A 14,535-nucleotide genomic window follows, 5' to 3' on the forward strand; every position below is an offset into this window, starting at 1 on the left:
CAGTTAACAAGTACTAATAATACAGAATTACTTTCATGTTTTCATGTGTCTGAAATTTTTCAGTTTAAAGTGGAGAGCACACACTCCCTCCTCCCAAATGTCACCAAATCATTATAAAGTCAGTCTTGAAGTAAGTCTTACTTGCTGAGTTTTTCTAAACTCTTCCAATAGTTTTAGTGCCATATCATAATCTTTCAGCAAATGATATGCTATAGCATATCCAATCCATGAAGCACGTTGTGTTGGGCGGAGCTGAAGAAGTTGATATCTTGTCTCCTTTAATATAGAGAGGGCAGAAAATGAAAGAATTTTAGAACTGGAAGGAACTTTAATCATTATATTTGCCGTAACAGATTTCACTTTACAAAGAAATAATCTAAGAACAAAAAAAAATTACATGATTTGTCCTGTATCTTTTTAACTCACTATTAAACAGTTGATCACCTGATTATTATAATTTTCTGAATTACTAAATTTTACACATAGCATATTTTTATTACTCCTTATTACTCCTTTTTAAGTAAAATTACTTTCTAATAGGGATCATTATAACATTTCAATTAAAATACTGTATATATTCTATACATTAAAATAAAGTTTTCAGGGCCTATAAACTTTTAGATTTTTGTCCACACTTTTCATTATGGGTTTTGATACTGATTCTCTTCACACACTATTATACTGAAATTCTAGGTGCCAGTCTAGTGCTCCATAGCTTAAATGACCATTTTCAACCATATAAATATTATTATATTTATATAACTATATATATAGTTTATATATATAAACTATAATATTTATATAACTATAAAATTTCTAGACTTCAAACAAGTGAAATGTGATTAAAAATGGAAGGAAAAAAATCTAAGAATACCCTATAAAATACCCTACCTACTGAAACTGGCAAAAATCTCCAAATCAGACAAATTTCTATGGGCTCAAGAGTTTCATTTTTTGAAGCTAACATCAGCAAAGATGTAATATAGAGCTACCCTTGGAGCCAGAAGATGAGTTCAAATCTCACATGTGGCATATACTGATTATGTGATTCTAGCCAAGTAATTTAATCATTTAACATAAATCTCAACGTTTTGGTGAGCAAGTTCCTAATATACACACACACACACACACACATACACACACGTTGGGGGAATTTCTTTACAAAACATTCCCTCTTCTAATGAAATCACAGATTCAATCATAACCCTCCTGCCTTCTCCCTCCAAAACATCATAAGCTAGTAAATGAAGATGAGATTTCTGGGAATCAGAACCTATGATTACATAAATTTTATTCTGTGTACACAAATAGCTTATTTTTTTGTTTAAAGTCTCAGAGAATTGATGGTCACCAATTACCATATGACAAAGTCAAAACTTTACTCCAAATCTTCCTGACTCCAAGGACAGCCCACCAAAAGATAAGTTAACATAAAGAATACATAAATACATATAAAGTAAATTCAAAGAACCTCAAAGTTGGAATAGACCTCAAAAGCCACCTAATCCAAGTGATACATGAACAATACCTTCTCCAACAAGTATCTAGACTTTTCTTAAAGCTCTCCAGTGAAGGAATACTCTTTCTTTACATAAGGCAGTCCATTAAATTGCTGGATAACTCAAGTGTTAGGAAGTTTTTCTTTATATCATATGAAAATCTGCCTCTTTGTACTTTCCACCTAATGTTTCTGATTCTGGTCTCTGGGGGCAAACACAGCCAACCTAACTCTTCTTTCACATGAGAGTCCATCAAATAATTTGAAGACTATAGTCTTCTCTTCTCTAGACTAAATATTTTCTAGTACCTTCAATTACTTAAAAGATCAAGCATGACCATGTCATTTGCCCATCATCTGTTCAAGAAGCTTCAAGAGCTACTCATTGCTGTTAGGATAAAACACAATCAATGACATTATCTTAATAATCGACCATAGGGAGAAAAAAACTATTAAATTCATTTCTTTTTTCTATTTTCATTGTAAATGCTAAATTAGAGAGTCAGCACAGCACACTGGAGAGAGAGTGCCAACTTCAGAATAAGGATTTCAAGACTTGCCTCTGACATAAATAGTAGGTATGTGACCTCTGGCAAGTGAAAAGGATTACTTCAATTTATTTTTAGTTTAATTAAAAGATTAAACTGTGTTCTTTAGGAAACCTAGCCCCAATAGCCAAGTCAACCACAACAGAGATAGTCTCTCACGTCTAGGTTACTAATGAATTTAGTGAAAAGATAGACTGACAAAATTTTTATCCTTTAGTAGCAAAAGGTTAGAATAAAATGTAATAAAAATAATCATAGGATTCCTCTTTTTACAAGCTAAATTACCCTTTCTAGTTTCTAGCATTGAACAAAGCTATGAGGTTCCCCTTTCTGGAAGCTGGAAATAGCTAGAAGTTAAGTTCCTTTTTTCCAGTCTTGGTGAATAACCTTTTTTTTTTCTTGAACAAGAATCTAAGTTGAATAATGAAATCTCCTAAAGAGAAAGGGGAAGTGACTGCTAACTAAAGGCTAGAAGTTCCTCTTTTCCAGTACACCTTCTGGTTACAAAAGGTACCACCTGCAAGTAAAGGACTTCTGGTTAGAATTAGCTAGGGTTGGGAAAAGCAAACCAGTCAGGTGAACTGTCTTGTCCAATTGAATTATGTTCAAAACAAGTTTCTGCCATTTTTTTTTTTTTGATATGATCTTTTTTACTTTACAAAAAAAAAAAACTGGATAGAAATGTTTACAAATTTTTCAGTATTTTTTTAAAGTTATAAATAAAATCAGCAATTGCATGTGTGTCCATTCATTACCTCTGAATACCATTTGAGTTAATATTATCTAAGAATCAGAACTTGCCTAGGTATTGTCTGCCATTTAAAAAATTCCTCTTTTCTGTTATACAAATCAATTCTGTAAATCACTCCAGGTCTCTGACATCTGAAGAATCAGGTGACCTGATTTAATATGCAAATGCTAGCATTACGAGGAAAGAATACCAAAGAAATCACAGCCCACCCATCCCCAAAATTTAACTCACATATATTTATAAAATATAAAATTTAATGCACTAAAAATCAGGCTGAGCCTGAGTCAAAGAATAGTATGTTATTAACTTAAAAATAACAAATCAACAACTGATTGATTATTTTTTTATTACCCCAGTTTCAGTTTCAAGGATAACTAATGACTGAATTTCAAAGATAACTAATTATGGATCTAAAGAAAGCTAGAGATACATTGCCTATAATTAATTCATTCATTCCTTGTTTAAAGCTTCTTGAAATTGTTTTATTCACTTTTGAGCCAGGTATATTACATATCGCAGAGTGGACATTAGATAAGTATTCGTGGAATGAATGAATACTCTAACCTCACTCAAAATTTGGGAATAATGAGTACAGCCATGTTTCAATTGTCACTAGGGAACTCTTAAGTGAGAAAACTTCCTCTTATCGGTGCAAGTTCTTTGATAACTTACATTCAAATAAAACTATCTAAATCATTAATTCATCTTTTAAATTATGTATGTTTTAATATATTTAAAATTAACATTAGAATACTTACACGATAGCCTTCAAGGTCTCTCATTTGGATTTGTAACATAGAGAGGTCTCTCAGGATTTGCAGATTGTCTTTATCTAATTTAAGGGCATTTCGATAACACTTTATAGCTTCATCGTATTTCTTATCAGAACGCTGCAAAAGTCCATATACATGCCAACCTACCAAGTTAAAGAAATCAACATTCACAGATACTGGAAGATAACACTGTACTTACCTTCCTAACATACTTCAGAAAACCTTTTGTTTAAAGATAGGATTGTTTCTATTTCAAAGAATCAAAGTGTGCTGGGTTTTTTCATAAGTTTTTCATAAGTATAAAACTAAGTGTCACAGAAAAAGTAGCCATAATATCAAATAATTTCTTTTATATGACAAAGTTAAATAATATTTCATTTTCCCCTAATTAAACATAAAAATAATTTTTAACATTCTTTAAAGTTTTGAGTTCTAAATTCTATCCCTCCCACCCATCCTCCCGAAGACATAATTTGATATGTTATATAGGTACAATCAAATTAAACATTTTCTTTATTATTCATTTTGTGAAAGAAAACTGGAGAAAAGAAAGGAGAAAAAAGGAAGAAAGGAAGGAGGGTGGGAGGAGAGGAGGGAGAGAACGAAGAAAGGAGGGAAGGAGGAAGAGAAGGAGAGTAGAAGAGAGGGAGGGAAGGGAGAGGAAGAAAGAGGGAGAGGGAGGGAGAAAAGGAGGGAAGGAGGAAGGAAGGAAAGGAGGGAGGGAGGGAGAAAGGAAGGAAAAAAGGAAGAGAGGGAGGGAAGAAGGAAGAGAAGAAGAGAGGGAGGGAGAAAGGAAGAAAGAGAGGGAGAGGGAGGGAGGGAAGAAAAGAGGAAGGGAGGAAAAAAGAGAGGGAGGAAGTAAGGGAAAGAAGGAAGGAAGAGAAGGAGGGAGGGAAGGAGGGAGGGAAGAAGGGAGGAAGAGAGGAATAGAGGGAGGGAAGGAGGAAAGTTGGGAAGAAAGGCCAGGGAAGGACATAAAGGACAGACAAGGCAGAAGGAAGTCCCCAGAGAGATGACTTAATTGAGTTATACAAGTTAATTTCAATTAACATTATTTATAAGAGAAAAATATAATTATAAGGAAGGTCCCAGTCAGGTTATAAAAACACATCCCCATCCAAAGAAATTAAGTTGAAATACCTATATAAATAATTAAAATCTGATTTAATTAAGCTTTTCTCTAAACTTTTTAGCTTTATAATGTATAGGAGATACTGTATACTTAAATAAAGATCAGTGTGTATACTTAATACATTGCTTCTTGTATTATAGTTACATATTGTGTTTCTTTTGCCTTTCTACTATATATTTCAGGCCAAGGACACCTAAGTTGAGCCTTAAAGGCAAAGGATTTCAGCACAGTAAAAATATTCAAAACCTGGAGAATAAGACTTTATCAAATGGGAAATAGATGAATAAATATGTGTATATGAACAGAATGAGCTAGAAATGAACTGTACCAAATTAGCAACTCAAGAAAAACATGGAAAGATTTGCATAAAATGTTACAAAAAATAAAAAAGCCAAACCAGGAAAACAATGCAAGATAACTACTATAATTTAATCAAAAAGCAACCAAAAAAGCAGAACTAAGATTAAAGACAATGATCAACACTGGTTTCAAATGAAAGATGAAGAAACACATCTCCCTTATCTTTTTTAAATCTCAGTGTCTTCACTTATAAAATATACATAGGGGCAGCTAGGTGACACAATGGATATAGCACCAACCCTGAAGTCAGGAGAATCTGAGTTCAAATTTGATCTCAGATACTTAACATTCCTAGCTGTGTGACCCTGGGCAAGTCACTTAACTCCAATTGTCTCAGCAAAAAAAATAAAAATAAAAAGGAAAGGAAAGAAAAGAAAATACATATAATTTCTAAGATCCTTCCCAATTCAAAATCTATTATCTTGTTGGCCAGTGACCTTGTCCTGTTTATAGTGACAATTCAATTAATACCAACCATAAAATTTTTGTCCATAAATGCTTAATAAGTGTTAGAATCACAATATTGGTCCCAGTGTTAGAGAAGTACCAATTTCATTAAAGTATCTATTTTTTCATAGTCTAATAGTACTTAACTTCATTATTCTGATAGAGACAATAAAATAAAACATAAGAAATAAAAATTAAACTACCAAACTACTTCAAAAGGATACAGACATGACTCTTGACATCATTCCGAAGACCTTTACGAACAAATTCATATGCTTCTTCTTTCTTTCCTAAACAGTTCAGTGTCAATCCTTTCATAGCTAAGGTCTCTGTAAAAGAATGATAAACCTATATAATGTATATATAAGAGTTTCAAAAATCCCTACCTAGACCCAAATTCAACCACTGACCACATTTAGGACAATGCCTAAAAATGAGTTCTTACAACTGACAACTATCTTTTACTGGACAAAGTGTATGCAACACTTAGGCTAACAAACCAAAGGAGTCTGCTGCTATTCCAAAGTCATCTTTTATTGACCTCGATTTAGGGCTTCTTTTCTAAAACGGCTGGTATCCTAATTCTAATACCACTGTAAATGCAGGGAGTTTCCTAAACCTCAGGACAGTTCAGATTCTTCTTTGTAATTGTCTTTTCCAGCTAACATATCCTTTTCCCTTTATGAGTCTCTATACCTTTGTATTTTGGGAAAAGTTCAAAATAAAAATTAAGTTTGTGGCAGCCCTTTTTGTAGTGGCAAGAAACTGGAAACTAAATGGATGCTCATCAATTGAAGAATGGCTGAATAAATTGTGGTATACGAATGTTATGGAATATTATTGTTCTGTAAGAAAACAACCAATAGGATGATCAGGATGATTTCAGAGGCCTGGAAAAACTTACATAAACTGATGCTGAGTGAAATGAGCAGAACCAGGAGATCATTATACATTTAAACAACAGTACTATATGATGATCAATTCTGATGGACGTGCCTCTCTTCAACAATTAGATGTTTCAAACCAGTTCCAATTGTTCAGTGATAAAGAAAGACATCTACACCCAGAGAGAGGACTATGGGAATCGAGTGTGGACCACAACATAGCATTTTCACTCTTTCTTGTTTGCTTGTGTTTTGTTTTCTTTCTCAGGATTTTTTTTCTTCTTGATCCGATTTTTCTTGTGCAGCAAGATAACTATATAAATATGTTTACATATATTGGATTTAACATATATATTAACATATTTAACATGTATTAGACTACCTGCCATCTAGGGGAGAAAGTGGGGAGAAAAAGGGGAAATTTTGGAATAGAAGGTTTTGCAAGGATTAATGTTAAAAAATTACCCATGTATACGTTTTGTAAATAGTTTTTTAAAAATAGAAATGAAATGCTTAGAGTGAATTAAATCTAACTGAAGAGCTTCCAAATTTTTGAAGCTTTAAGCTATAATAATGAAGTAAATTCCATCAGTTCCTAAATTCATGCCCCACATGTGATAAATAAGGACCTAATAAGAATATTTTGATTCTAATGATATTTTTCTCTTCTTGGCTAATATGAAGTTAATCACATAAAACAATTTCTGTGTTAAAGAGGTTGATTTTTTTTAATTAGAGCTTTTTATTTTCAAAATATATGCCTAAACAAGATAAGATAAATATGTATATACATATTGGATTTAACTTGTATCTTAATATATTTAACATCTATTGGACTACTTGCCAGCTAGGGGAGGGAATGGGGAGGAGGAGAAAATTCGGAACAAAAGATTTTGCGAGGATCAATGTTGGCAAAATTATCCATGCATATGTTTTATAAATAAAAAGCTTTAATAAAAAAATATGGATAGATAATTTCCAACATTCACCCTTGAAAAACTTTGTGTTCCAAATTTTTTCCTTCACTTTCCCCCATCCCCTCCCCTAGACAGCAAGTAATACAATATATATTAAAAATGCAAATTCTTCTTTGCATATTTCCACAAATATCATGCTGCACACAAAAAAAAAATCAGGTCAAAAAGAAAAAAAATGAGAAAAAACAAAATGCAAGCAAACAACAACAACAAAAAAAATGAAAATACTGTAATCCATACTCAGTTCCTACAGTCCTCTCTATGGGTGTAGATGGCTCTCTTCATCACAAGACCACTGAAACTGTCCTGAATCATCTCATTGTTGAAAAGAGCCACATCCATCAGAATTGATCATAATATAATCTTGCCATGTATAATGATCTCCTGGTTTTACTCACTTCACTTAGTATCAGTTTCTGTAGGTCTCTTCAGGCCTCTCTGAAATCATCCTGCCAATCATTTCTTATAGAACAATAATATTCCATAACATTCATATACCATAACTTATTCAGCCATTCTCCAACTGATGGGAATCCACTCAGTTTCCAATTGCCATTATGAAAAGGGCTGCCACAAACATTTTTACATATGTGGGTCCCTTTCTCTCCTTTATGATCTCTTTGAGATACAAGCCCAATAGGAACACTGCTGGATCAAAGAGTATGCACAGTTTGATAGCTCTTTGAGCATAATTCCAAATTTTTCTCCAGAATAGTTGAATCAATTTACAACTCCACAACCAATGTATTAATGTTCTAGTTTTCCAACACTCATCATTATTTTTTCCTCCTATCATTTTAGCCAATCTGAGGTGTGCAGTGATACCTGAGTTTAATTTGCATTTCAAAGAGATTATTTTTTTCTAATTTGTTCCAAACTTTCTCAATTCACCATTCCTTTATCCTGCAGTAACTCCATGCTAACAGAAGAGCTTATTTCAAATGTGATAGAGAAAAATTATTTCAAGAAACACTTACTTCCAAAAGTGAGTTCAAATTAAAAAATAAGATAAAACTGTCAACTCAATTACCCACAGAAATGAAAAGATATTGATATTTCAAAATTACTTATTTTGAATTAGAATAGAACAATTTTCCCTCAGTAAAATCCACCTTAAAAACTATTTTCTATTTAGGATAATTAGCAGAAAGTTGATAATCCAAGATAAACACTGGAATAGAAGAGCAATAACCCAGTATCATGCTGAAAAATTAAGAGGAAGACAGTATAGGATTCAAATCTTTCATCTAATAAATCCAAAAAACAAATAAATTTATTATAAAACATCTTGATGAAATAGAAAGACACCACCAGGAAACAAAAGAACCAAATTTTGTTCTTTTGTCTTGCTAAAATAAATTTAAGTTGTTATCTATGAGATCAGGGATTCAATATGTCTTGGGGGCCCCTGTATACTACTTTATGATTCTGTAAACTTCAATTTTTTTTAACTACAAAATACCCTACTTTCTTCAAAGAGAGGTGTTGTGAAAATCAAATAAGAAAACACTCCTGAAAATAGCTCTGTAAAATATGACATATATAATATAAAGTATAATATATGATTAACATCCTTTCTATCTTTAAAATTCCTTGAAATTCCAAACTCACTTTTTTTTCTTTTTCTTTCTTTTTTTTTTTTTAAAGAGATAGTCCTTTGCATCTCTAGACTTAGATCATTCTGTTAGGGCAGTTGGGTGGTGCAGTGGGTAGAGCACCAGTCTTGAAGTCAGGAGGACCTGAGTTCAAATATGGTCTCAGATGCTTAACACTTCTTAACTGTGTGACCCTGAGCAAGTCACTTAACCCCAATTGCCTCAGCAAAAAATTTTAAAAATTGAAAAATTAAAGATTTGATATGGTCTATATCTCCAACCACTAAATTTGTGGGATGCAGCCAAAGCAGTATTTAGGGGGATATTTATTTCTCTAAATTCTTACATCAACAAAATAGAAACAGAATAGATCAATGAATTGGACACACTACAAAAAAAAAATTAGTAAAACAACAAATTAAAAATTCCCAATTGAGCATCAAATTCGAACTCTGAAAATCAAAAATAAGATTAATTATGATTGAAAGTTTAAAAAAAGAAAACTATTGAGCTAATAAATAAATCTAGGAGCTGATTCTATGAAGAAAAAAAAAAAAAGACCCAGTAAGATAGAAGCCATTAATTAATTTGATTAAAAAGAAAAAAGAAAACCAAATATCCAGTACCAAAAATGAAAAGGGTAAAATCACCACCAATGAAGATGAAATTAAAGCAATCATTAGGAAATAATTTTCCCAATTATATGCTAATAAACCTAACAATCTGACTGAAATCAATGAATATTTACCAAAAACTAAATTACCTAGACTAACATATCAGGAAATGGAAATCCCAAATAATCCCATTTTAAACAAAGAAATTGAACCAGCCATTAATGAACTCTCTAGGAAAATATCCCCATGGTCAAATGGATTCACAAGTGTAATGTAAAGAATTAATTCCAATACTATATAAACTATTTGGGAAAATAGGCAAAGGAATCTTATCAAATATGTCACCCATAGTATATGGGTTGAAGATCGATTAGCAAAAAACATTAACATTATTTTAAAAAATAACTAGGAGCACAAGTAGGTCAAAACCATCAATATAAGATTATGAAGGACAACATATTTTTAACATGTATAAATATATCATGACCACTAGGCTAGCCTACTGCCCTTCCAATAAGCCAAAACACTACCATAGATGAACCAAGATACAGTATAACACAGGCCCAGTTTAACATTAGAAACATTATCTAGAATAAGCTCCATAGAGAGCTTAAATAATCTTCAGTCTTGCTTTTGCAATTTAATCTTTTAAATGATACAATACCTCCATGTTCAGCAAACTTTGGATTTGAAAGAATTGTCTTACAGAATTTGAGCCCATTTTTGTACTGCTTCTGTTCATAACATTTCTGGAGAGAGAAAAAAATAACAGATAAAAAGATTATTTTACAAAATAAATATGATTATTAGGAAGGCCAAGCTTTTTCCAAATGATTAATCATTTACATTTTCTTTTTTCAAAATTGTCCATATCTTTTGACTATTTATTCATTATGAATTAGGAGCAATCATAACATTTTCTTATATATGTCAGATTTCAAGTTTTTTCTGGTCATAATTGCTATAAATATTTTCTTAGTCTTTCTTCTTTCATTACATTTTCACTGTATTTAATTTAAATATGGTCCAGTATGTCTATCCTATTTCAAATAACTACTTTGATTTGTTGAACTGAAAAAATCCTTCTGTCCTTAAATGAAATACCCATTTTATTTACTTCCATCTTTTTTAAAGCTTTCTAAGATTTCTATATAATATAAAGCAGAAGAAAACGAACAGAACCACAATGGTGCAAAGAAGCCACAATCATATGAGGAAAAAAGCATAAAAGAATAGGTAAAGAATTCCGTGATTCTAAAGTTTCTGCAAATTTAAAGGAAGTGAAAAAGTATCATGACACATAGCATAGAAAACATTTTCAGGCTATTCTCACCCCCCTCCCCATTTGCATCTCACAGCTTTCTGACTTCATTCTTTTCCAATTTCTCCTCCTTTTCTCCCAATCTCTAAAGAAATTAACGTATTTCCTTAATCAAGAAAAAAATGATTGCAAAAATAAATGACTATAAGTAAAGACAGATATCTCAATCCCTTACAATAGATTGATAATTATCCCACTTCTTAAATGCAAATTCTCAGACTACCTATCTCCCTACATTATTTGACTTGGTTGACTACCTTCTTGGATCAAATGTTTCTTCAATGGCCTTTGTTAGGTCATCATTAATAACTGAGGGTGTACTACAAGGCTACATCTTATGCCTTCTTCTTCTCATTCTATACTCTCACTTGATGACCTCATCAGCTCCCAAGGATTCAATTACCTCTATGCAAATGACTCCCGTTTTTTACATATTCTGACCTAATATACCATCACCTGCCTCAAGGATGCCTTAAATTCAACATTTTTCATAGAGAACTCCCTTCACCATCTTTCTCTCAAGACACACCTCCTTCTCCGACCTTACCTATTACTACTATCAAAAGCACTATCATTCTGATCATATGGATTTGTAACCTCGATACATTCTTTTTTTGCTACTCCATGTCTGCCTCACATAGCCAATCAGGTGCTAAATCATTGTGTCTACCTTCATAATATCTGTCCTTATCCATCCCCTTCTCTCCACTCACTCAACCCCACTCCGACAACAAGACCTATCTCCTCTACCCTAGATTATTCCAATATCCTCTTAATTATCTTTTCATAGGTCTAATCATGTCATTTTCCTGTATCAAACTCCAGTAGTTCTTTATAACCTGTTTGGCCTTCAAAGTTCTTCACAACTAGCCCCCCAGTTAGCTCTCTGGCATATTTTTATCTTCTTCCTGTGATAATAACAATATTTTATAATCCTTCTAGCCTTCTTTTTGCTGATTTATACACGACATGCCATCTCCCATTCTCCACACCTTTGAAATGTCTGTCTTATATATGCTTGGAATACCCTCCCTTCTCACCTCCAATTATTAGAATCTTCAGTTTCCTTCACAAAATTGATAAACTCCATGGTCTATATGAGGTCTTTTCTGATTGCATTTTTCCTCTCCTACCACATACTCCCTCGCTAAACTGCTCCCCTCTCTAAAACTGCTTTATAGTTCTTACATATCTGTCCATGTTTATGTTTGTCAATAGAACAGACTGCAAGTTCCTTGAATGAAAAGGATTTTTTTTAACTTGTTTTTTTTTCCCTAAACTATTATTTTTTATTATGGCTCTTTTTTTTTTTCCAACACATGCATGGATAATTTTTCAACACTGACTCTTGCAAAATCTTGTGTTCCAAATTTTTCCCTCTCTTCTTTCGACCCCTCCCCTAGATGGCTAGTAATTCAATATATGCTAAACATGTTTTAAAAATATATGTTAAATCCAATATATGTATTTATATATACACACATACACATACACACACACACACACAATTATCATGTTGCACAAGAAAAATCAGTTCAAAAAGGAAAAAAATGAGAAAACAAAATCCAAACAACAAAAAGAGTGAAATTGCCATGATGTGATCCACACTCAGTTCCCACAATGCTCTCTCTAGATGTAGATCAATGGAACTGGCCTCAAAGGTCCTTTTTCTTTTTTTTTAAATCCCTGTGTCCCCAGCAGCCAGGACAGTGCTTAACACATTAAGACTGTAATAATAATGCTTAATTAATTGATTTATGCATATCAGAGCAATATAAGTCTGGGCTGTCAACTGGAATATGGAAATAACTCATTTTGTAATATTTATGATTGCAAAGTATTCTCCTCATAATACCCTTTTTCAAGTATATGCTGTGAATGTTATTATGCCAGTTTTAAAGATGAGTAAACTGATACTCAAAGAGGTTAAAGATGAATAATATCTAAGTCATACAATTAAATCATACCAGGATTAGAATTTACCATAACAGAATTTATTAAGTAAATTTATTACATAATACATTACATATATTACATTTTATCGCTTTTATGATCTTTGAACAATTCCCAAAATGTGGTCGTATTTGCATATTGCTAAGGTTAAACATTTGTTTATAAAATATAGCCCTTCAACTCTGAGGTGCCACTTCACACCCCTTAGCTTGGTTAAGATAATAGAAAAAGATAATGAGAAAGTTAGAGAGGATGTGAGAAAAACCAATATACTAATCCATTATTAATGGAGTCATGAGCTGATCCAACCATTCTGGAGAACAATTTGAACTATGCTCCAAAATTTATCAAACTGTACATATGCTTTGATCCAGCAGTCTCTCTACCAGGCCTGCATCCCAAAGAGATCATTAAAAAAAGGAAAAGGAGCCCACATGTGCAAAAATGTTTGTGGCAGTCCTTTTTGTAGTGGTAAGAAACTGGAAATGGAGTGCATGCCTATCAGGTGGAGAATGGCTAAATAAATAATGGCATATGAATGTTATGGAATATTATTGTACTATAAGAAATGACGAACAAGCTGATTTCAGAAAAGCCTGGACTTCCATGAACTGATGCTAAGTGAAGTGAGTAGAACAAAGAAAACACTGAACACAGCAACAAGATTATGATGATTAATTCTTATGGACTCTTTAACATTGAAGTGACTCAAAGCAATTCCAATGGATTTGTGATAGAAAAAGGAATCCACACCCAAAGAAAGGACTATGGAAACAGAATATGGATCATACCATAGTATTTTTACCTTTGTTGTTATTTGTTTGTTTGCTTGGTTTTTTCTTCTTCTCACTTTTTTCCCTTTTGATCTGATTTTTCTTATGCAGCATGATACATGTGAAAATATGTTTAAAGAACTGCACATGTATAACCTATATTAAATTGCTTGATGTCTAGGGGAAGGGAATGGAGGAAAGGGGGGAGGGAGAAAAATTTGGAACACAAGGTTTTGCAGGGGCGTATGTTCAAAACTATTTTTGCACGCATTTTGAAAAAATTAAAAAGCTATTATTATTAAAAAATAAAATACAGTCCTAATTCTTGATTATAGAAAAATATTGGCTGTTTCTGGGATCTCTTTTGGGAAATAAATATTTTTGTCTTTCTTTATCACTAGTGATGGCTTCAATTAAGCCAGAATCTCAATTAACCTCAAAGTCAACAATGTAAAACATCGTGTTGTGGACAGTGCATTAGACTTTAAAGGAAGGAAACACATTGGGTTCAAATTCCAAATATGACTGAAATTGTGTAATAGTTTGAACTTTAAAAGACAATTAAATTTCTCTGGCCCTCAGTCTCCTCATCTATAAAATGAAGGATAGGCTTTGATGAGTCAATTTTTGATCTATGATTAATTCCCATCATTCCCTACAAAGATTAAACAACTCTTACAAAGTCTTCTCAAGTTATCAGTGAACACATTAATCAAGTCTTACCTAAACTATGCAACTTTTCCTCACAGATATTGTTCTTGGGTATATGACAAATACTATGGTGAGCAATTCATATGGACTACACAATCTATGCAGCTCAAAGAATCAGATGGCATGCCAGTTATTTATTGTGCCAATGTTGAACAATGGGGCCAAACTACATTAAAAACCAAGGAGAATTTAATCAGA

At 32.5% G+C, this 14,535-nt stretch overlaps 1 protein-coding gene across 3 annotated transcripts in view; it reads right to left on the reverse strand.

Annotated features, from left to right (window-relative positions):
* Positions 1-14,535, reverse strand: part of NAA16 (N-alpha-acetyltransferase 16, NatA auxiliary subunit) — a 102,707-nt gene that overhangs the window by 62,592 nt on the left and 25,580 nt on the right. For all 3 annotated transcript variants that reach the window (XR_004232814.1, XR_004232815.1, XM_031958443.1), the window contains exons 2-5: positions 10,244-10,328; positions 5,734-5,838; positions 3,556-3,713; positions 142-276 (exon numbers count right to left, since the gene is read on the reverse strand). Coding sequence is in view for 1 of the 3 variants with exons in the window: in XM_031958443.1 (XP_031814303.1) it covers positions 142-276; positions 3,556-3,713; positions 5,734-5,838; positions 10,244-10,328 (483 nt within the window). In the remaining 2 variants the exon portion in view is untranslated. The remainder of the gene's footprint in view (positions 1-141; positions 277-3,555; positions 3,714-5,733; positions 5,839-10,243; positions 10,329-14,535) is intronic.

Source organism: Sarcophilus harrisii, chromosome 3 (assembly GCF_902635505.1).
Source record: "Sarcophilus harrisii chromosome 3, mSarHar1.11, whole genome shotgun sequence".
In the NCBI taxonomy this organism is placed as follows: Eukaryota; Metazoa; Chordata; class Mammalia; order Dasyuromorphia; family Dasyuridae; genus Sarcophilus; species Sarcophilus harrisii.